This window comes from Polypterus senegalus, chromosome 8, assembly GCF_016835505.1.
Source record: "Polypterus senegalus isolate Bchr_013 chromosome 8, ASM1683550v1, whole genome shotgun sequence".
Classification (NCBI taxonomy): domain Eukaryota; kingdom Metazoa; phylum Chordata; class Cladistia; order Polypteriformes; family Polypteridae; genus Polypterus; species Polypterus senegalus.
The window spans coordinates 10,237,570-10,262,204 of record NC_053161.1 but is presented as its reverse complement, the minus strand read 5'-3'; the positions used below and the strand labels follow the sequence as shown (position 1 = coordinate 10,262,204).

General features: G+C 37.5%; 2 protein-coding genes across 5 annotated transcripts in view; one reads left to right on the top strand and one right to left on the bottom strand.

Moving 5' to 3' along the window:
- macrod1 (mono-ADP ribosylhydrolase 1) overlaps positions 1 to 24,635 on the top strand; it is a 512,933-nt gene that overhangs the window by 111,589 nt on the left and 376,709 nt on the right. The window lies entirely within an intron of this gene.
- Positions 15,740 to 24,635, bottom strand: part of LOC120533763 (leucine-rich repeat transmembrane protein FLRT1-like) — an 89,877-nt gene continuing 80,981 nt past the window's right edge. Inside the window, 2 exon segments of the mRNA XM_039760702.1 lie at positions 15,740 to 17,507; positions 17,509 to 18,210. Coding sequence (XP_039616636.1) covers positions 16,200 to 17,507; positions 17,509 to 18,171 — 1,971 coding nt within the window. The 5' untranslated portion in view covers positions 18,172 to 18,210 and the 3' untranslated portion in view covers positions 15,740 to 16,199.

The following is a 24,635-nucleotide window of genomic DNA, read 5'->3' as shown; positions in this document are numbered from 1 at the left end:
TGTTTAGTATGTGGGACAAATTTAAATCTGATTACATTTTGCCGTAGTGGCACTGAGATGCAGTGTTTAGCGCTCCACAATTTTAGCTGAAATCCTGGTCTGGTCAGTGTCTCTGTACAATTGGCACACTTACCCATGTGTTTATTCATTTTTTTTCTCCAGGTACCCCAGTTTTCCTCTTAAAAATGTACAGGTTAAGTTTATTGGCAATAGTAAACAGGCCAATTATGAGCGAATATTGGTGTATGTGTTTGAGTGTGCCATCTAATTTATTGTTCAAGGTTGGCTCATGTTTCGTGTTCAGTGCCACAGGGATAAGATGCTTAAGAACTAAACTGTGGATTTTATGATGGGTGGATGGATGAAAATCTTGTTTAATATACTCAAAGCAGCTTAATGAACTTGATGTGTGATGTGGCATATTTGAATTGTAGTCAGGGCTGTATTTTTGTAGCCTTGTATAAGTATTGAATTCACATGGAGGCTAGCTGAGGATGGACACAGCTCAAGTTGCAGTGTAAATACAACTCTTATGAATAGGTAATGCTGATGGGAATTTTTTGTTGTAGGTGTGTTTGTGAGTGTATTGTTGCTTTTGATCTTTTCATCCTCTAGTGCTCTATAATAAGCATACTTCCTTCATTCTCATATTCCTTTCTTTCTCCTATATGACTTCTATTGTTCATGTGCTTTCTTTATTCACCTCTTTAGATGTATCTGAGACTACTGCACTCCTTTAATCAATTTAGTCTTTCAATCACAAATCAGAAGAGGTGCAAATATATGGCCTGACTTCTCTATTGGCCATATTAGATGTGATGTGGGCCAGTGAACACAACACGGTCAGAGCTTTGCATTTTACACATAGCTGTAGTGTTTTTTTAGTGCCTCATGACTCTCCTTACCTATGGCTATAGTATCTCTCACATAGTGTGATTTGGTTTTATTTGAATGCTTGCCTGAATTATAAACAATCTTGCCACATTCAAATAATATTGGCGGGTGTTGTTGGGTTGAGCATCACACCTTTGATTTATTTATCTATTGTTTATTTATATATTTATGTATCTGTCATCGCCATCCCTATCAGCTTGGAGCTTCTCTGACACCTCCTGTCCTGCAATTGCTAATTTATTCATGGCCGCGCTGTCAGAATTCAGTATGCCAGCATATTGAAGGACTAAATATTTGATAAACATTTTCTTTTGTAAACACATTAGATTTTATTTATTATTTCTGTGACATGGAGTGTGTTACCTTTAAAGGAGGAATAAAAAACAATAAGAGTGTTAGAGTAGTAAACCTGGATAGCATGGTGGAAGAGGCCGTCTTTTTCTGCATATCCATTCAGGCATCTGTGTGTGTAGATCGTAAAGTTTTGCTTGCATTTTGCTTCTTTTATTAGAATTGTTAATTTAAATGCCGTGTGATGTGTGTGTTTGCAAACGAAGCAAGTCAATTAGAAGCAGCCAATTAAAAGTTTCTTGCCTTTATAGATAAAAAATAAATAAATAAAATACATGCTGGAGCTGTGAGGAGTCTGGCAGCCCTATGTATGCTTTGTAATTTTTTTTTTTTTTGCTAATTTAACACTTGTGTTCCAGGCTCTTGTGTTTTTTTTTTTTTGTTTTTTTGTTTTTTTTTTACCCCTTCTGTTTTCCTGGGTCAAAACCAAATGCTGTGTTAAGCTGTGGGTACATACCTACAGTATATCCAGATGGAAAATGAAATAACACCAACCAGAATTAAGGACTTTCAGCCCGCTGGAGCTGCTGCTCCTCCCGAGGGCAAATTGTCATGCACCACTGCTTTTTGCGTCCTTTTGCCTCTTGAAGGATTCAGCTTCTAACACTGATTCAGGCCTACCTGCTGAACTGTTTTATTCATTTGCTATTAACGGTTTATGAAATTAGTTTTTGGTCTTCCTTGCTGGAAGGATAGCAAGTTCATATAGAATCTTGTCCAAACACATGCCGGTGAAAGCCAGCCTGCAGGATGCACTTTTGCCGTGTGGGCACAGTCATTAGCGTAGCCTTTTCTTTGTTTCTGCCACTATACAAAGTGTTGTGATCCAGACTTTACATATGCAGTCTCATTGCCCTTTTTTGCCTTGCAATTAGTCTAATTAACGTAATGCACAATGCCTTTCAGAATTATTCTGACCCACGTCAAATGGTGAGGGGAGTTTTAATAGCCCTTTACATCCTCTGGCACTTACTAATGGCTTTTCAATTATGTCTGGCAGACAGCTGAGGGCAGTTTGGGGGTGGGGTCAGTGGTGGTGGTGGTGGTTTCTTCTTGGATATGCAGTTAGAAGGGTAATTGTGGAATAAATAGGAGCCAAACACTTGCTCTTTTTGTTCAACAAGGCCTGCTGTGTTTATTAGATTGAGGTTGGGTTCCACAGTCTTCAATAGTTTAATTCACTCAGTGGGTTGAAGGGAAAGAATCCCCTAATAAAGACATGGAGAGACTTGTGTAATAGAACAAAAAATACAGAACTCTCAAAGGGAAGTTTGGCATAGAGTAGTGTTCCTCAAGCTGAAAAAAGAAAACCTAGTCTAATTATTTGTAACATATTGTAAGTCACTCTGGATTGAGTCATCAAACTAATGTATAATATAATGAGTGATGGGCTATCTATATATGTAAAATGCTAAGGACTGAGTTTTTCTGTAATGTGGTTACTCAAGAACCAATAGAACTTTGATCGCTTTAACTGAAACCTTATGATGTGATACACGCTTATAAAGCAAAAAATGTGGCTAGCAGCATACTCTGTGAAGTTATTAGGTTTTACGTCTTTCTTGTGGCAAAATGGAAAGGAAACTGATAATAAAGGGATACATGGCAGAGACAAAAAGAAGAGCACTGACATCTGCTGAGCTTGAAGCAAATTGCTGAAGCCAACTATGGGATAGGAAGAAGAAAAAGAATGACAGCCCCAGCTTCCGTTGCACACAACCTTGATCTTGGCCTTAATTGAAAGCTAATGATTTTATATGCACTGGTGAACCAAAAAAATGTGGCCAGCGGCAACCTCTGCTAAGTTATCGAGGTTTGCATTTTTCTTATGGTAAACTGCATAGGCAAACTGACTGGGAAGGTAAAATGGTAGAGACAAAAAGAAAAGCTGTGACATCTGTTGAGCATTAAGCATGCTGCAGAAGCCTGTTACATGATCGGAAGAAGAAAAATTACTGCCCAACTACTGCATCTGCTGCATCCAACCTAATTGTACTCTGAAATCACTTTGGGCTGGAATCTTGATCTTGGGAGAACTGGAGGTCTCTGTGTTTTTTAGTTAATCAATAATTTCTAACATGATTTCTAAGACTTTTGTGGCTTGGCCACTGTTGGTGGAATTTGCTTGTTCTCCCTCTATATGTGTGAGTTTTTATCTGGTTACTCTGATTTTTCTCCCATGTCCCATAAATTTGCAAGATGGGTTAATTTCCAGCCCTAAATTGCCAAGGTGTGAACATGTGTGCCCTGTGATGGGCTGGTACCCTGTGTAGTGTTGCGTCCTGCCTTTTGCCTAGTTCTCCCTGTAACCATTAAGTAAATTATATTAATGGATTGATGGATTTTTATATGAGTAGTGTAGTACAGTTCTTTTTATGTTTTTGCATGATACTTAGCTTTCTTTCCTGCCACAAATCCTTTCCAAGTGTGTTTGTTTGCAAAACAAACCTGAAGAGCAAGCCATGCATGTCATACTGTAGATGTGTTTCTGAAAGAAAGAACTTTTGGAAAACCTTTGATTTGGAAGCTGGAGGGCAGCTGTCTCCTCCTCCTGTCCATTCCCTTGGTGACTGCTGTCCCTCTGCTATCAGCGGCAAGGCAAGTTGTCATGCTGTGTTTGCAGCACGCTCTGGCGCACTGGGATTGCTTCAGGCTGCTCCAAGTTCCTCTGAACTAGAGGTGAGCCTGCAGGCAGCCTGCCTGCTTCCCTGAGGCACTGACTTCAATCTGTGGGCTTGCTAGCTGATGGCTATTACGTGACCATTACATCCTCTCCATCCTGCTTTTGAGCTCATGTGCCCACTCTCCTTTATACAGTCAGCTTGTTTTTAGTGGATGGAATCATTCCTTAGTTGTAAGAACTGAGATACGATATTCCCTGAATTCTCATTTCATTTTCGTTTCAAATGGATTTACAAATTTGGGTTTAGTTATTCTTTTTTTGTAATAAGTTTTAAATTAAGTTTTATGTTTCTTGTAACAGCCTTTTACATAATTTGATTTTCTTTGTTTTAGTCATTACCTGAAAGAGTTTAGCCTAGAACCCTTTTGCTAGCTTATTGGCTGACATGCCAGATTGACCAGTGTCACCAGTGTTTTTGACTGGGAAGACAGCACAGGCTGTTTGTGTGATGTGCCTTGTATTGCTTATTTTGTATGCATTGAGTATTGTGTGATTAATGGTTATTACCTATTTTTGCAATTAGTCTGCAGTACAGCCTTCGTTGTCATGCTTCCTTTATTTTTCATTCCTCATCATTGCTTTCCCTCTTGCTGTCCTCTCCACCCCCTCCTGTCCCTTGTCTGGCAGTGTGGTTTCTGCTGCGAACTGCAGATTCTAGCTGGCTGTCTTTGAACGGACGGAATCTGCCTAATTTAACCTGAAAACCTGAAAGCTTCTCCTCTGGTAATTATTTTTAGTCTGCTGGCCCATCGTTTTGTTTGACACAGTATACAATGGGAATTGGGGTGGGTAGTGATGCACGACCTATTAGAGAGTGTGTTGATGCTTAAGTGGAGCAGTGCATGGTACTGAGACCTTTGAACCTTATTGTACCTGTATGCCACATGTGGGGACTCCTCACAGCTTAAGCACTGTTTGGTTTTTGCAAACTACAGTCTTTTTTCAGGTGATGCTCAGAATTTTAGCTTTAATTAAATGCCCTTGTATGGAGGATGAGTAATCTGAAAGTTGTTCATGATTCTGCTCTTCTTGGAAATAATGTAAAATATTAAGGAAGCCAGTGTCTTATTGCAGTTCCAAGATATACCCACAATGGGCCGCATGTGTATTATGTATTACTTTTTAATTCAGGGTGAGCTTCAACCCTTTGATTATTGCTGACCTATTGATGGGATAAGATAAAGAACCAATATTACCAGAATTACTTTTGTAGTATTTCACATGAGGTAGCATTGTGGCACTGCTGCCTTACAGCTGAAGGCAACTGGGTTTGAGTCTGGCTACCAGTCACTATCTGTATGGAGTTGGCACTGTTTCCTACTGTCTGTATGGGTTTTCTCCTACATCCATATCACAGAGTTGCTTGAAATAAATGACTGGTGGCTCTATGTGAGGGAACATGCCCTGCAGTTTTTCAACCTGGTGTAGCTAGGATAGTTTCCAGCTCCTCATAACCCTGAAGTGCACAAGTCAATAAAGGAAATGAATGAATGTATTATATTTCTCACATTAAACCATACTGATTCATGGCAAGTATAAATTTCTTTTTTATTACTGTTTACAATAAAAATGCTTTAAGGAAGGATTTCCAAAACATCATAATAGACAGGTCAGTTCAAAGCACATATGACTATTTAATTACATTCTTATTGCTCACTTTATTATCATGGCGTATTTTTTTTTTTTGACATGTAAAAACTACAGTATACATAATTAACAATACTTGGGATGTGAGCTACAAGATATATAGTACAAACTGACAATGTGATTTAAAATGTTCCAAATATAAAAAAGCTAAGTATTTTAAGAGCTTACTTTGTTCACACACTTCCCAATAAGTGCATGGGCTTTTAGTAATAATGGCCAAGGGCATGTGTACGTGTACATATTGAGGTAAAGACAGCTGCTGTGTTCTCTCACACTGCTCTTACTCCTTGCACCAGTTGGGCCTATGGACTTCTACAGTCTGCTATGCTCTCTTGAACAGTTTATAAGCCTGGTATACACATGACATGGACAGGTTGTAGCAACTATTGTCCAGTTTGTATTTTTGATTTGCTCTCACTGCCCATGCACTCTGCTGTTTCTCATTCTACTGATTCATCCCTATATCTATAAGTCATTATTTGTTTCTTTTTTGTTCATTATGCACTTTTTTTTTTTTTTCAACCTCAGTCTTAAAATTTGGCACTTATCGTCATAAGTCAGATTTTGACACATAACAATTGGCTTTACTTAAAGGGAAGGTGACTTGGGGTTGGAGCAAGAAATATTGCTGTGTGATTTATCACCACAGAAACAGGACTGTGCAGCTAGTGATGATGGTGTGATGGTTAGTATGCTCGCCTTTCAATCAAGAAACTCGGGTTTGATTTCCACCCATTATATTTTTTTCTTTGGCTACAGTATGCATTTTCTTTACTATTTTTAACATGTTCCCAATCTGCTCTGGCTGAAGCAATATTGCCTCTGGAGTTATTTATTTCAGTTCGGAGTTCTTTGCACCAAAAGAAAAAAACAACAATATTAAATGCTAAATGTTTTTCAATCTAGTAATAATTTAGTTACTTAATTAATTTAGTTAATTAATATATAATTTGTAACTACTAACTTTCCATTCTTTCACTCTTTATTTCCATGCAGTACTGGGTAATGCGCTCAATAACATTATTTAGCATCTGGCACTGCAGTATATCAAAATGGTGAAAACCAAGACAGTACTAACTGAATCTTTTCTAGTCTGTTTTTTAATTGCCTGATATTTCTATAAGGTGAATTGGTGATACTAAGTTTGCCTTAGTGTGTTGTTGGGGTGTGTGTGTGAATGTGTATGTTCGGTTTATGATGGACAACAGCAACAGCATTTATTTATATAGCATGTTTTCATACAATTGATATAGCTCAAAGTGCTTTACAAGATGAAGAAAGAAAAGTTTATTTAAAAAAAATAAACATATAAAAATATGATTAGGCAATTCTAAGTAATAAAGAATAAAGTCCGATGGCCAGAAGGGCAGAAAAAAAACCCCAAAAAACTCCATAGGACTGGAGAAAAAAAACAATGTGCAAGGCTTCTGAGGTTATGAGACTGCCCAGCCCCCGCATTCTACCTAACATGAATGATCTCAATCAGCTCTCATGGTTTTCAGGCTTCACGTGGAAGAATTAGATGATGATTGGTCATGTGGACATCTGGCCTTCAATCCACTGATGTAGGGACTGCATGATGCCTTGATCAGGTGGTGGTGGCACTGATCGCCACCAGAAAACTCGAAAAAGAACAGCAGGGAAAGTCTGGGTTATTACAGATTGTGGAGCCGTGGTAAAAATGATAGTTAAATGCATATACAGAATATCAGGGTTACACTAAAAAGAAGCTATAAGAAAGCCATGTTAAAATAATGGGTTTTTAGCAGTTTTTTAAAGTGCTCCACCATATTAGCCTGGCGAATTTCTGTCGGTAAGCTATTCCAGATTTTAGGTGCATAACAGCAGAAGGCTGTCTCACCACTTCTTTTAAGTTTAGCTCTTGGAATTGTAAGCAGACACCAATTTGGAGTGCAAGGTGAAAGGCATCCTGAAATATATAATGGAGCGAGATTATTTAAGGATTTGTAAACCAAAAGCGGTATTTTAAAGTCAATTGTAAATGGCACGGGTAACCAGTGTAGTGACATCAAAACTAGAGAGATGTGCTTGTATTTTCTTTTCCTATTTAAGAGTCTGGCAGCTGCATTCTCCACTATTTGCAACTGATTGATGTCTTTATTTAGGTAGTCCAGAGAGAAGTGCGTCATAGCCATCTAGTCGACTAAAAGCAAAAGCGTGAACTAATTTTTCAGCATCTTGCAAAGTTATAAGGGATCTAACTTTTGCTATATTTCTTAAGTGAAAAACGTCTGTCCTGGTAATCTGATTAATATGTGATTTAAAATTCAGGTCAGAGTCAATAATTTACCTCTGTCTTGACTTTTAAGCCTAATGGATCAAGTTTATTTCTAATATCCTCACTATGTCCATTTTTGCCAATCACTAAGATTTCTTTTTTTCTCCTTATTTAGTTTGAGAAAATTACTACTCATCCTCTCAGAAGCACAAGTAAGACATTGGGTCAGTAAACCAAAAGAATCAGGGTAATCACTCACTATTAATAAATACAGTTGTGTGTCATCAGTGTAAATGTGGTAGCTCGCAATATGTCTTGAGATAATCTGACCTAATGGAAGCATGTAGATTGAAAAGAGCAGTGGACCCAGGGTAGATCCTTGTGGAACACAATATAGAATATTGTGTCTTAACTAGGGCGGCACGGTGGCGCAGTGGTAGCGCTGCTGCCTCGCAGTTAGGAGACCGGGTTCGCTTCCCGGGTCCTCCCTGCGTGGAGTTTGCATGTTCTCCCGTGTCTGCGTGGGTTTCCTCCGGGCGCTCCGGTTTCCTCCCACAATCCAAAGACATGCAGGTTAGGTGGATTGGCGATTCTAAATTGGCCCTGGTGTGTGCTTGGTGTGTGGGTGTGTTTGTGTGTGTCCTGCGGTGGGTTGGCACCCTGCCCAGGATTGGTTCCTGCCTTGTGCCCTGTGTTGGCTGGGATTGGCTCCAGCAGACCCCCGTGACCCTGTGTTCGGATTCAGCGGGTTAGAAAATGGATGGATGGTGTCTTAACTAAGACTCAAACCAATTTAAGACAGTGCCAGAGAGGCCCTCCCACTGACTAAGGTGATTTATAAGAATATTGTGTTCAATGGTATTAAATGCTGCACTCGGATCTAAGAGGGTGAGAATAGATAAATGGCCTCAATTCATGTTAACCCTCAACTCATTTACTACTTCAGCGATTGCAGTTTCTGTACTGTGATTTGTTCTAAAACCTGACTGAAACTTGTCAAGAATAGAATGTTTATTCAAGTGATCGTTTAACTGTGTAATGACTGCCTTTTCTAGGATTTTACTTAAGAATGGCAGGTTAGAAATAGGTCTAAAATTGTCAAAAATAGAGGAGTCGAGATTATTTTTTATTGAGCAGAGGTTTAACAACAGCAGTCTTGAAGCAGTCTGGGAAGACCCCCATATCTAATGATGAATTTACAATGTCAAAAACACTTTTAATTAGCACATTGGATACTTGTTTGAAAAACTTGTTGGTATTTGGTCAAGGATACAGGGGTCCCCATCTCCGGTCCTGGAGAGCCCCAGTGGCTGCAAGTTTTTGCTGCTAATTAACGTCTTTTGAATTAATTTTAATTGATTTGTTTTTTTTATAATTTGTTCCCCTGAATTTCTTCATTGTTCCTCTGAATTGCTTCATTTCTTTCCTTAAATGGTACCCAACCAGAAATGAAATGTGAAGTGAGTGAGCTAACAGAAGACCAATAAATCAGGGCATCAAACTCCAAGTAAATATTTCAACCAGTTGTTTAATTAGGCTCTGATTCTTTTTTTTAATTAAATCTGTTGTTTAATTCCATTGCTTGTTGCTGCTCTCATTGTGAAATAGCACGCATTTCCAAAATTGTTGATTGTTGAGCAGTATTAGAATGTTTTGGAGACCTGAACAGATCAACATTTCTGACACCTTCACCCCCTTTATTTTAAGATTTTGAATGATTGACATTGTTGGTTTTGTTTTACTGGTCATGTTTTGGTTCATTTTGTATCTCATTATTGTTTGGCTGCTAATTAAGGATAAAGAAACAATTAGGGGGTCTGAGTCTTCAAGAGCAAGTCAAATAAAATTAATAAAAAAAGTTAATTAGGAGCAAAAACAGGCAGCTAATTAAGAAAATGGTTAGAATGAAAACCTGCAGCCACTGAGGCCCTCCCGGACCGTAGTTGGGAATTTCTGAATATAAATCTATCCTGGTAAAAGAATTAAATTTGCTTAAAATGGAATACTGGGATTTAATAAGATAGGTATTGGAGGGATGCACTATATTATTTCTAATATCATTATTTTTGTGATTAAAAAATTTAGTCTTCAATATTTCATAGTGGAAGTAGTGGATTCATGAATTCTTTTGCATCGGACAAATAAATATCTGTTCTGTTTGCAAAACACCTGCGTTTCTTATTCCTCAAAGTTGCATATGGTATATAAAATATGAAACATTCCGACAGATGAGCTTCTCCTCTGTTTTTGAGGTTCACGGCCCCTTGTCCTACCTGAGCGGAGTCAGTGTTGTACAAAAGGTTAATAGCTGCGGAATGTTCAGGATAGTCTCAGCAATATTTTTCTTTTGATTTAGTACATAAAAAATACGGACGTGAGTGTCAGTAGGCTTTGCGCTCTAGGAACCAAGTTACCCAAACTATTCTGTAACAATTCAGTAATTACTTACCACTCTTATTTCTCTTATGATCTTTCTGAAGAATTCATAATTGATGGCATAAATATGGTATTTGAAAGTTCCTCTTGAGTGCCTCTTTCTCTTGCAAGATTTGGCTCAAAAACTAATTAGCTCATCCTCATCTCAAGACAGCATTAAGTTTCGATTTTGGTATTTTTCCTTCTAGCCATTTTAGCTTTAGACTGTCCTCAAGAAACTGTAACACACAGACCTCAATATATCGATGTTTTCATTATCAGGGGTCCCTAAAACATTGAGATCCATCGAAAACCAGAGATTGAAATTTTATGACAAATCTAAAGCTTTTGCTCCTCCCCCATAGATGATTGGTTGTAGTGAGGAAGGTCACAAAGTGGTCAGACAGGCAAATTTCTCTTTGAGGGGTTCAAAACACCCATGTTCTTTATTCCTTGTCGCTACATTCTTTTACATTGAACATTCATTAATTATAACAACTAAAGGAAAAAAGTCAAGCCTGTTTGATTTTATCGGACCAAGTTGTTGGCTAATTGAGTATCTCAGATCAGGTGGTTGCCTTCATAGGAGTGCACTGCTGGCTGTGTGTCTGACTTGCTAAGATTATATAAATAAAGGCTATGACTGAAAATCGTAGGAAAAGTCACCTAAAGTAACATAGCCTTTATACAGTTCCTATTGCACCAGTTTTCTAAACAGTCCACTTGATTTAAGTAATGACTTTTATCTGCAGCAGGTATGTTTCCTATTCGCATACTTGATAATAGAACATTATAACAATTTTAAAGAAAATCCTTAATGTAACAAATGGAATAATATTCATACTACAGTATTCAATTTCTCAATGAGTATGCTTTTGGCATCAAGTGTGCTAGATCTGTGTGTTATGAACAGATTCTCTATTGAGCAAAGGAATGCTCATTTTACAGACTCAAATTTTACACTCTTTTTATATTGTGTGCAATGTTTGCCTGATTCTGCTATTTCATGTATTTTTACTGTGGGGGCCATGACTGCCTTGAGTGGTACAAGTTAAGAGAGCTAAGTGAACTTAATACAAACCTGAAATATCTATGGGGTTACTTTTTAAAAATACCAGTCGGCCTTGTTCTTTCAAAGTCCTAGAAACAAAAAGAGTGTGTGAAAAGGAGATTTATGGTCTGGCCTGAATAAATATAGTACTGTGTACTATATTGATATGTTGTAGTCGCAGTGCAGTTTATAAAATCAATAAAATGTAAAAAATATAGTTTTTAGGAAATATAGGTATTCAAGCAACCACTGTGGCTAGAATGTACATTTAGTGTTACCTCTAAAAATACACAGAGATGAAATTGAAAGGCAATCATTTCTATCCATCACCTCATATCTAGTTCAGTGTCCCAGGCTGAGCAATGCAAGAACCAACCCATATACCAGACCAGGTCATATTCACTCCATTTTGTTCAATGGAAATAAAGCAGGCATACTAACTGTTGCCCCCTCAATGGTGTTCCTGCTGTTGCCAAGATGAGCTCCAGTCCACTGAGACTCTAACTTGAGTTATTTGAGCTTGAGAATGTATGTTTGCATGTTTTGGCACCTCCCTGGAAGATTGCGCAGGGTGCGAAGCTGGTGGCCATAAAGTTGCTGGAGAGCACTCAAAAGCCATACAACAGTTAATGCCAACATTGCACAAGCATAAAAATGATTTTATACCAAACACACTTTGCTGAACCATCAAACTAAAGGTGTAAAGGAGCGTCTTGGCCCCAGTGGAACTTCATTGTGTTTCGATTTAGCAGTCATAAATTAGGATTATAATGGGACTCACTGAGCGATTCCCCAGAAGGAGAATATTGCAGCGTTTGTATGTTTCTCTCTGAATACTGAAAAGATATTGAGATTTCTTTATGTCTTTAAGGTTTTTTTTCTCACTGTGTATGGGTGGAATGATTTTTCATGCACTTTTTCCCACAGTATGCACTAGTTACATGTTTTTCCTTTGCATTTAAAGCAGACTTTAAGGCTAAGTAAGGTTTATTTTCTTTGAACACTTGCTTTTCTATATGGTCTGGGAAGTCTGACGCTGGGCTGTTCCTAAATAAGGTGTCAAAATCAGCTTGATATTTGAACTTTAATTTTACAGTAAGTCAATAACTATACTCCGCCCTTTCCTACTTGCCTTGGAAATGCCATCTTTTGATTGCCATATGTTCCTGTGTAGTTAAGGATTGAAAGATTAAAGTGGTTTTTTAGAGCCCTGTTTTAGACCAAAAGCAATAAAGACATCACCCCTTTATGGGCTTGACTACTTTGGATTGGTTGCATCAAGTAATCCTCAAAACTTGGCTGTTAACTTTCTGAGCTGTAAATTCAGACACACCAGAATAATTCTCATTATTGTTTATCTCGTATGCTTGCCAAACTCCTGAGATCTTTGGATGTGAACACTCCCTCATTTTTCCAAAACCTTGTTGTACAGCTTGCAGCGAAAGTTTTTTTTAGCTTTGCAATGTGTTCTGTCTGAAAATCTCTCTGAAGGTTTGTCCACATTGCTCCATCAATGTTAATGTTCAGACTGCAGTGGAAAATCTTCCTTTTTTCTCCAGGCTTTGTTTGGCTTTACCTTTGTGTATTTAATTTGGAGCAAGCTCTTTTGAAATTACAGTACTGATGCTGCTTCTACTGTGTGGTATGTCGGCATTTACTGTGCATCTGGCTGTGGATTATCAATTCATTTTTATGGTCTTCTATATTGTTGTGCTTTATCATTAGATCAGGGCTGCTAACCTGATACAAGATTATATTGATCTAAATAGTCATGGCCTGCAATGTGATGGATTGGTGTTCCATTCTAGCTTCTTATTTAATGCCTGATACCTCTGTCACAAAATTTCCACAACACTAAAACATGATTGAATATGTTTAGTCAATGAATTAATGATTCTGACCTGCAGACCTGCAGGTATTATTTTTTAGTGATGCATCATCTGCTAGAAACAATTTTACAACGTCCTAAAATGTTACTTAATTTATATGGGATATTTTCTTTCTGAAGTGTACAATAATAATAAAAGTAATAAATAATAATAAAGTGTAACCTTGGAAAATGCAAGTGTAGAGACTTGTCCCAATCTAGGGCTCATATCAGCTCGAACCAGGTCACTTGAAGGATAGGTTTGTTCTTTTTTTGTTTTCAGCTTACAGTAGGTCTAATGAGGACACAGGTCCATACCTGAATTAAAAAAAAAGCCTTAAAACGTACCAAATCATCCACTTTGAAGCTGGAAAGGTTATAATTTAAGAAAGCTTGCCTTTCATGTTTTTGAGGCATCCTTGTGATAAGAAAAGGAAATTAGAAATAATGATTTTATGAAAGATTGTTGGCTGTATTTCACTTGAGGTAAGAATAAATTTCCCGTTTGCTTGTCAGCTTACAGCCGCCATCATGCAAAAAGTTATGACAGACCCAATGCATCCCAACTGTTTATCTCTTCATTCCTGGCCTATAAGGTTAAGGTTAATTAAGTTCTTATTGTATGTGGCTGACCTGATCAATATTGTCTGTTTCTCTCTGTAGCACATACATCCATTATCAATCCATTGGTCACATCTATTTGCGAAATAATGAAAATGGATGGATAGATGAAATAAGCTTCCATAAAGCGAAAAAATATAAGCAATTGTAACATGTGACTTCTTTCATTTAATATTATATAGTTGTCTATAGAACAGAGACTGTGCTTAAAGTCAGGACATCAACATTCAGCAATGTCTATCGGCAATGCATTTCTGAGGATATTCCGTACCCGTTGGACTAAAAGGTCATCGTGGAGGAGGAAGAAGTAAAGTGAAGTAATGTGCATAACCAGTCTCCTTTTAAAATGGCTAAATATCACAACAATATTTTGCTTTTCTATTTCATAAAAGGTCGTGGATACACTCTTTTACAATGTGTATGTAATCTGAAGATGTGGATCAATGCTCTATAACATTTTTGGCTTGAAAAATAATACTTAGTACATTTTAAGGATTTTTCTAATTATGGACCTGTGTCCCCATTATTCCTTTTGTAAGATGCAAATACCAGACTTATCCTTCAACATGCTTTTGATTGCTATGTAGTGTACACCTGTATATCTCTCTAAAGTACAAGCATGATACAGAAAAAATTTACAAAGTAAAGAATGTGGGACTTTGAAAGTGTTCAGCAGTTTGTGTATTGAATATTAACAGCTTTAAGGATGATCTTCAAGACAGCCTTTGTAGTGCATATACAATACATCCACACATTTGTGACATGCTATTCAGTCCTCTTCTAATTTTATCTCTCACTCTCATTGCCTCTTCTCAGTAAATCTGTTTGCAAGTCTTTTGGCATTCATTTGCAGACATTCTGCTAATTACAGGGCCGTCAGTACATTTTTTCACAACTTCTCAGAGGCGCCCGTGTGTCTATCAGACACCAAGTATTTGGAGTCTTTAAGCTTCCCAGTTTGCAGCTTTTTTCTTTGTGCTTTGACATGTTGAAATGATACAAGTATTGTTGTTGGATTGATTATTACCAATGTTGGTCTAATGCTTATGTACACTTACCTGCATTGTGGTTTTGGAGTGGAATTAATATCTTTGTACCGAAAACTGGAAGGCACTGCATTGGCTCTCACATGTTGCTGTTGTTAATTGAGTATTTGCAAATGTCTCATCTTTATAAGATGATAAATAACATTTTCTTTTATGCATTAAGCTCTGGGATGTTGCTGAATCCTCTAGATTGCATGGGAAGTAATTAGCTTGCTGGCCAACAGGGCCCTTCAGGTGATGGGCCATATAATTATTGGGTTGGCTCTTATTATTTTTCACATGTTTTTGCCATAGGTGTGGGATGGTTGTGGGCAGATGTACAGATATCCAGAATGTTATTTCGTATGTAAAGAATTTATAGTTCCTGCCTTTGGTTGGACATTAATGGTTTCCTGAGGGATTGTTTTCATTCCCACCAAACAGGGTATGCACTTTAGTAGGTGACTGCTGCTGGATTTTCAATAGAAGATTAAAATAAATAAATGGATTAAGAGAAAAAGTGGGGGGTTGGTATAAATGCCAGCTTTATAGGATGAACAATGCTGACTGTATGGAAGGGAGTTTAATTGCAGTGGATAAAGCTATTAAAACAACTAGTCAGCTAATGGAGGGCATTTATTCTGAAGGATTGCAAATTTATGTAGTTTAATTAACTTAGATGCATTTTAATAAAGTTTTTCATTTCTGTTTGTTCATTTTATTATTAGCATTTTCACTTGTATGTTTAAAGAGCTGTGAATGTTTTCTTTTTTTTCCATACTGAAGTGACGTCATTTACAGTTTGAGAATTGGATCCATAAAAAATGCAGTTTTCAATATTCATATTTTATTGTTAATTTAAGCAAAAGCTAAAAAAATATTTCTTAAGAGAAGCCCTTTTAACGCCAGAGCCCATCCTAAAAAGAAAATAATTTCAGGCCAAACACAGTTTCACACCCCTTTTAATTGTAGCAATAAAAAACCCTACACAAAATAGGCTATATTTCAAAGGTACACCATCTGATCTCTTCTATGAACTCTAGAACATTAACAATAGGAGGGTGGTTTGTTCTCTCATTTTTTTAACCTAAAAAAAGGTTCTAAAATGGCAGGAAATTTAAAGAGTTAAATGATTCTTGTACCTCCTTCCTTTTAATTATAAAAAATAAAAAAAAAAAAAGAAAAGCATTGGGGATCATAAAATGAGCTTCCGTCACTTGTGGTGGATTTCATGGTTCTGTTTACATTTCAGTTTATTTTCTCTATGAAATATAAATTATATATTGTCAAACTTTACAAAATATACCGCCCTTTGCCAGCAGCTCCTTTTATGTGGTTTTGATCAGGGTGCAGATCAATGATTGTGCAGCCCCCTCTACGCCCTCCCTACCCTACTTCACACTAAATCACGTGTATGCATAATCAATATCTGGAATACCAGCGTCTCTGTAGCCACGGTTTGTTCCGTAGCCTATTGTGTGCGTGCTCTTGTAAAGACTTGTTCCATTGGATGGGAAGATGGTGTGAATGACAAAGTCCTCCTTGGCTCTCGGTTGCTGCTGGTTGTTCAAAGGCATCATCTGAAAGCCTGGACCCCTGATCTCCAGGATGGTTGTGTCCTTTTTGGTGCCCGACTCTACATAGTCATCGGCTTTCCGACTGCCCCGGGTATAACTCTGTTCTTGTGCAAACAGGAAGCCGGATTTATGACCATACCAACAAAAAATGGCAAATATCAGAAGAAGAGATACAAGTGCTGTAGCCCCACCTATTATTCCTGCCAGAGGCAATGCAGCTAAATGGTCCGAGTCGGGCTCAATGTTCCCTGTAGATGTGGGGTCATGTGCCTCTGAAGTCTCTGCTTTGGCACACACTGGAGTCTCATCTGCAACAAAAGAGCTACCAACCTCCATAGTCACCATGCAGATGATGTACGTGGATTTTGGCTCCAGGGCAGTTAGCAAGTATTCAGTTCGATCTCCTTGCACAAGAGTCTCTGTGATGGAACCAACTGCAGGGCTATGGCCTAGCCGTAACCAGCTTAACCGGAAGGAGCTTACTGGAACAGTAGTTTTCCATGTTATGTGGATAGAATCTGGGGTTAATGGCTTGACTTTGATCATGAGGTTTTTAGTCCCTGCACCAGTGGTCATTGGGTAGTCCACATTGGCATCTGGCAACCTTAGCCCTGGCCTCTTGGACTTAAGAGTAAACAGAGATCCTTGTGGCGTCGTGGTTGTGTGACCAGCCCCTAATGTTGCCTTGGTGCCACCTTGATGATTGCTGTTGGAACTCTGACCACTTTCCAAACAGTCATCCATTTCAGTGGTAATATCTTTTATAGCCATGCCTCTCACCCTGTCAGGGGACTGGCACATGAGACCACGCACATTGACAGTGAGTGACATGATTTTCACCCAGTCTCTCAGCCACATTAGGTTACAACCACAATGCCAGGGATTGTTCCTTAGTAATAGTTGGGAAAGGGTGTCTAGGTCGTCAAATAGGCCACGGGGCAAGGTGGTCAAATTATTGTTTGACAGGTCCAATCGCTGTAGCTGCCTCATATTGTTTAAAGTATTGTAGGGTATGTGCCCAATTGCATTATCTTGCAAATACAGCTTTTGAAGGTGTGCAGTGGGCAGGTTTAAAGGCGGTGCCAAGAGGGAATTCCTTACCAGTGACAACTCCGTCAAGTTCTGGAGTCGACTAAAAGGTGTCATCTGCGATCCTCTGATTAGCCAGAAGGTTGCCATCCATGACTAAGCGGCGTAAGCTGCTGAGCCCCTTAAAGGCATGTTGGGGTATTGTAAATATTCGGTTGTCATCTAACCGAAGTTCTTCTAGAGTGTGCGGCAAACCTGACGGAATGCTGCTTAGATGGTTGCGTGAAAGGAATAGCAGTCTGAGATGTTTACTGTCCGCAAACGCATCATCTTCTATACTGACTGTAGACACAGAATTATCATCCAAGTGAAGCTTTTCAAGTAAAGGTATTCGTGCCAGTGAGTCTCTGGGGAGACTGCGTATATTATTGTCTTGTAAATGTAGTTCACGTAACGAGCGAGGCAAGTTAATAGGGAATTCGTCCAAGTCGTTTTCATAGAGATAGATGACCCTAACATTGGTTTTGGTACTCAGCTCTGGTGGAACCCCCGCATTATTAATTTGGTTGTTTTGTAGGTAAAGCACAGTGGCATCATCTGGGATGTCAGGAGGAATTGCAGTTAAGCCGCGGTCATTGCAGTAGATAAAGCCCGTATCACATCGGCATGCATGTGGACAGTGGATGCTGGACTCAAGAGCCTCTGCTAAGAAAGTTAATAAGAGAAGACACAGGAAGAGCCAGTCATGAAGTTCTTCTGCTGCAACCGCCATTGCAATCAGTAAAGGTCACCTTTTTCTGGAATAGTGGACCTAAAACGAGATTAAGGTTAAATATTAGAAAGTGTGTCTCTTTTCCAATTTTTTTTTTTTTTTTTTAAATTTTATTAATTTTATTGCAATTATTCCATACAAATCAATCAATTTTTACAAGAAGTAAAATGAAGAACAAATCGACCCCCACCCCTGAGAGAGAGAGAGAGAGAGAGAGAGCAAGGCAAACGGCGTAAAATTGTAAACATTGTAAATTGTACATTGTAAACATACCTAAATTAATAAGTTTGATAAGCCAATAGAGATGAATGCAGAAGACAAAGAAATACAGAAATAATTGCTTCCTCTGTGCTTTAAGAGCTTATTTTAAAATATTACTGATTAGATCCTGCCATGTTTTGAAAAAAGTCTGTACAGATCCTCTAACTGAGTATTTGATTTTTTCCAATTTCAAATAGTATAAAACATTGGTTTCCCACTGACTTAAAAGAGGAGAGTTTGGGTTCTTCCAGTTTAGCAGAATAGGTCTGCGTGCCAAAAGTGTAGTGAATGCAATCACAGTTTGTTTGTCTTTCTTCACTTTAAACCCATCTGGAAGAACCCCAAACACAGCTGTTAATGGGTTAGGAGGGATTGTGAGACCAAGGCTCTCTGACAGGTAATTAAAAATTTTGGTCCAGAATGATGTTAATTTGGTGGAGGCCCAGAACATGTGACCCAGTGAGGCTGGGACTTGATTGCAGCGTTCGCAGGTTGGATCTTGCCCTGGAAACATTTTGGAGAGTTTTAGACGAGACAGATGTGCTCGATATATAATTTTGAGTTGAATAATTGTATGCTTTGTGCATATGGAGGTCGAGTGAATTCTTTGCATTGCTACTTTCCACTCCTTTTCTGATATATTAATTTTCTTTTCCAATTTCTTAATTGATTTGGCATAGCCTACACAAAAACCACAGCACATTCACTTCAAACTGAAAAATAAGCCACCTAGTTCATGCAACTGCCATTCACATTACTGGGCTACAGGCAACCAGAGCCGATCTTGGCAACATTGAGCAGATGGTATTAATCAACTGTGGAATGGTTGCCAGCCATTGGTAGACACAATCTTGCACTTTCTCATTCCTGACCAGTTTAGATTAACCATTTGACCTAAAGTGCATGTCTTTTGGATCTGGTAGCAAACTGAAGTACCTAGAGATAATGGAGAATATATGAAAAATAAATACATTTTACAGAAGCAGCATCTAGAGCACTAACCACTGTGCCAAAAATGTGCTGGAAAAATCAACCACAAATATTTTTTATTGAATATAAGTCCTTTGAGTTTAATGGTAAATTAAATGCTGATTTACTAGATACTATCGGTGAAATTAGATAGTCATAGATTTTTTCCTAACCTTACTTACTTGAGTGTACATAGCTGAAACAGGTTCTGTGGGAAATGATCACACTTGGTTTCCGGTGTGTCTGTGTATCCCCGTGAAATTAAGTAAAACGTTGTTATTATTATTATTATTATTATTATTGATTATGTGAATTTCCCCTTGGGATTAATAAAGTATCTATCTATCTATCTATCTATTGGTAAGCAGCAGTGACTACACTTGGTTTTCCATGCATGCAAATGTGAGATCTCGGAGCAGTAAAAGGGAAGGCTGAAATTAAGGTGGTGACAATAGGACATCCTATTTTAAGCATGATTTTGTCAGATAAAAGTGGTACAAGTACAAAATTGCCATGGGAATTCTTACTATCTACGTTTTAGATAACCTAGTGTTGTTAAGGAAACTTCTAGAAATAACCAAAAAGATCAGTATTTATCTTTCAATCTCAGAGGAGCTGGAAATCTTTATTGCATACAAGGGTGTTGACACAATTTATGACAACTGCATAACTGCTCATTTTGTACAAACCTTTGAAATTAAACACTAGTTATCTTACCTTGTATTGCATAGCAAATAATGTGTGCAAAATCATTTAAAGCATAAAGCAGATATGTCTTTGTATTAAACCTAAATCTGTCTGAAATGATTCGTCTCTTATCTATTCATCCATTCATTCATCCATCCATCTTTGAAACCCGCTTATCCCAGAAAGCAATGGTCGCAATGCAGGAACAGTCTCTGGACTAGGTGCCAGTCCATTGCAGGGTGAACACATACACACATCAGATGCTAATGTAGCAACTCTTTGGAATGTGGGAGGAAACCCACATAAACGAGGGGAGTACATACAAACTGCACTGATGAAACAACCAGGAAACCCCAGTGTGAAGCAGCAGTGCTGCCATGGCTCTTTCATGCCACCCTTCTCTTATTTCTCTAATCTTAATTTTTAAATTACAGATCTTTAAAAGTCCCAGAGAGATACAATTCTGCTGAACACAACAAGTCAATATGCTAGTTTTTCCTCATATTGTGCAGTCTTATTTGAGATGTCTGTTTGTTGCTGTTCTCTGTCCTGTATTTATCATAATAGCGAAATTGACTTTTGCAACTTCAATATCTGGTTGTTTGATTATTGACATTTATGTTGGGGTTAATGAACTGTTTTCTTGGTGTGATATATGATAATGGGAAGCATACCCAAAAGAATTAAACAGAGTTTTTAAGTAGATACATTATAGTTTTTTTGTGCAGATGTAAGTCAGCTGAGGCAATGGCAATATCAGCTCACATCACAATTTTTGATGTATATTGTATGTGTTTCAATTGGAGCACAAGAGAGCTAATGGGTTTTTTCAGGGTCACACAGTGAATTGTAGAAGTGATTGAATCCGAATCCTTGTGGATTAAGTGCATTCAGAGGTTTTAAATATTACTTCACGCAATCTTTTGATCAAAAGCAAAAGCCAAGTTTGTCCTGTTAGGGAACTTCATTGTTGCATTATCAAATTGTTTTCAGTACGTAAAGAGATCTATAAAAATAAAGTTTTTGCACATATTTTAGGAAATTTATAACACCTAACCTGAGCTAGAATTAGGTTTTGCAGTATAAAAGAGTATTCCTGAGGCACAGGAAGATGATTTTCTGCTGACAGAAAGTAAATTTGTGACATTAATTACATATATTTAAGTAATAAAAGATATGTTTTGCAGAAATATGCAACAGTGTCATCTCTAGTAATAATATACTATGGCACTCTCACATGAATAATAGGTATATAATGGAATTAGGTTACCGATTTAGTGTGTTTTACACAAACTTGCCAGTTGAACACATCTTCACTACAAGAAAATGTTACAACATTGTCAAGCCATCTACCAAAACGCACCTGTTGCTTTCTTTTAGAAGCTGGCATTGGCTATAACATTTAGCAACATCACAAGATTAGAGCAGTTAAAACTGAAACATGCAAAAAAGTGGTGCTCATTTGCTAGTAATATTGTAAAGAATTATTCTGCATGGTCGCAAAAATTAAAAATAAAACTGTTGTCTTCCTTGAGATGGTTCCTTGAATGTGGTGACAGTTATAGTAACCATAGATTTGTTAGCATCCCATGGTTTCCCTGAATTACATGGTTTGCTGGTGCTCAATCTGTTGCTAACTTCTATGATGGTGACTAAATGCTTTTGATTGGTGGCATTGTGGTTGTGATTTTTCTGTAGGGCTTTGTCTTTTTTTCCAATAAAGAATGTTATTTTTTTCCTGTCCAGTTCCCATACAACATGGAAGTGGATTAAACTGGTTTAATAGTGCATATAAGATAAGTGTTGTGTTTAAAAAGAAAAAAAAATCAGAAATGCATTTCTGGCCAGTAGCCACTTTTGCAGGTCATGTTTATTATGAGGCAAATCTGCTTTCATACTCTGATACCAATGGAACTTTGTGATTGGGAAGCTATTCAAGTGTAAATATTTTTTTCAACAAATTATCCGAAAATAATTTTTGCCATCACCATTTTCACTGTTCTGGTAGTTTTAAACCACTTCATTTTTAGTAATCTGTATATCATTTCTGACCAATAGGTATGGGTGCTATACTCTACATAATCGGCTTCCCTTCCTTTACTTATGATACACTGTTTCTTTGATGTACTTGTATGGAGCTCTTTTTTTAGCCAAATTAAAATGGTGATCTTATTCTGATGAACAGCAACAGGCAGAGATAACAAAGTGTGCTGCAGAGAAGCAGTTCTTTCATTGTCATTCACACCTATGCATGTTCACATCAAGTATTCGAAGACCCTTTTAGATGAAATAATAGAAAAACAATGCAGAATACAATGCAGACTATATCTGCATAAATGAAAAGACTGTTAATCATTTTATGACTCAGTCTGTTATTAAATCTCTTGTGTTGGTGCTTGTTAGCTCAGTTCAGTTCCTGTCACCCCTTATTAGTCTTAAGGTCTTGTTAGAAGAGCAGCTCACCATTTAATAAACCGGTTCCTTCCTATTAAAAAATAACATTGTGTTTCTTCTTTTCTGACTACATGTGATCTAGAGAGCTATATGTCTTGACTGTAATATATATCTTTCCAGAGTTTCATTAAACATATTTGAATTAATAAACTACATGCAGAAGCCAGACAAGAAGCTTAATTTAAAATATATTTGATATAACTTTTGAAAACACTTTCACCATTTTTAGAAGATCAATCAGTTTTTACTCCAAGGTAAATAAAGTATAATACCATAAATAAGCAATCACACATTGGGTTAGTGGAGACAAGAAGTACTGAGATTAAGTACTGAGTACCGGCTGATTTCTTGCTAATGGTTGTCAACCTGTGTAAGGATCCATTGTAGTCGGTACACAGTGATGCAAATTGCATGTATCAATGCTTCATCTTTTGCTATATAGTTCCTGTTGACTGGAAATAATTTCAACCAGGCTTTTAAAGCAGCTTTTTCTAGGCCTTCACTAGCCCTTATCAGGACCTTTCAAGCTCTACCTGATTATGAAAATCCACAGTAATGGAAATTTCAAATTCTATTCCATGTCCTGCTATATAGTGCACTGCCTCACATAAGAAGAATAAAAAATTCTAGTGCTTTGTCTAAATCACTCTTTCCATGGCCACAATGTAATGTAATTTATCAGAACCTTCCCAATTGTCTGGATTAAAAAAATCTCAAATCTGTCAAAGTTTGTTTTTCCCTTTTGGAGAAATTATGGAGGCTCATCTCATCATTGTTAATCCGTCCTTCAATGTAAATTTTTATAAGCTCAAATGTTTTCTAAAGATTACATGTGCAGAGAGGGCGTTCACAGAGGTCATGTTGAATTAGTGGCAGATTTAAGTGTTTATACTATTTAAACAGCACAGCTTCTGCAGTCATGAGGGATTTGTTAGGTCGAACTTGTCAACAGAATTGCTGTGTAAAACGAGCAGGAGCAGAGCCCTTAGTTCTTAGCATAAAGACCTTGTTCCCTACAGGTAGCATGGCTGACATTATTAATTTCAAATTTCAAGCAGTCTCAAATTTGGCATTCTGGAAAATTATGACAGTTGTTTCTGTAATTTTGCTTTTTAAATATCATAAGACAATTTGTTTGTCACACTTTGAACATCTAATAATCCCAGAAAATCACTTCTAATACCTAGTCAGCAGACTTGAGGCAGCCTGTGAGACACTGTGCCTTACAAAACTTTTTATGGCCTTCAAGATTATGACCTGCTGCCAAAAATGCAACACAATGAAAAAAATCTACACTTTTATCATTAAGGATCAATTATGGAAACTTCAAGAGTTGTAAAAATTTTAAGACAAAAAATCTTGATGAGGTGGCTTTTGTGCCAGATCTGTTCACATGCCACAAATCTCCTTAAGTAAAACTAAAAAAAGAACTTGCCCATGTCCATTAACATGTCAAGTTGCTTACCTTGTTTGAAGTAAATCTGAAGAAGAGTAAACAACATGATAAAGATGGAGCTCCTAAATTAACTACTAAAGAAGGAGGTCTTAATATTTTCTTGGATCATTTTAACTGCAGTTCTGTCTAGTGGATACAGTATGAGACTTTCTTGATCATGTCAAAGTCCATAGCCACTGGCTATTAAAATAGGACGTCACTGTAAGGCTGAACATTACTTGTAAAGAGCTATTGAGCTTTAAAGCTAATAATTTGGTACAGACAAGATGGTTATTCTACTGATATTGCCTTTATGATAAAGAAAGCAATTGGGGACAATCACAGAAGAAAAGTGATTTCTGCTTGTTAGAAGACTGTGTTAGGTCTGAAGATTTACCTTTCAATTGTTATTGTATATCTGGCTGAAACCTTTATTCATAGCGGCTAACAAGTTAAGGATACACTACTGTTCATATGTGTTTTATACAACGGATTACTGGAAGGTTAAGTGATTGCTCAGGGTCATACAGGAAATGGCAGTCTTAGGGCTTTAACAAGTTAGCTGCTACACACTATACTGCCTATTCTAAACAAAAGTGTAAAATTAGAAACAATGAAGTGGCTCTGGAAAGTTGCCTTGTCAAATTTGAAATATGAA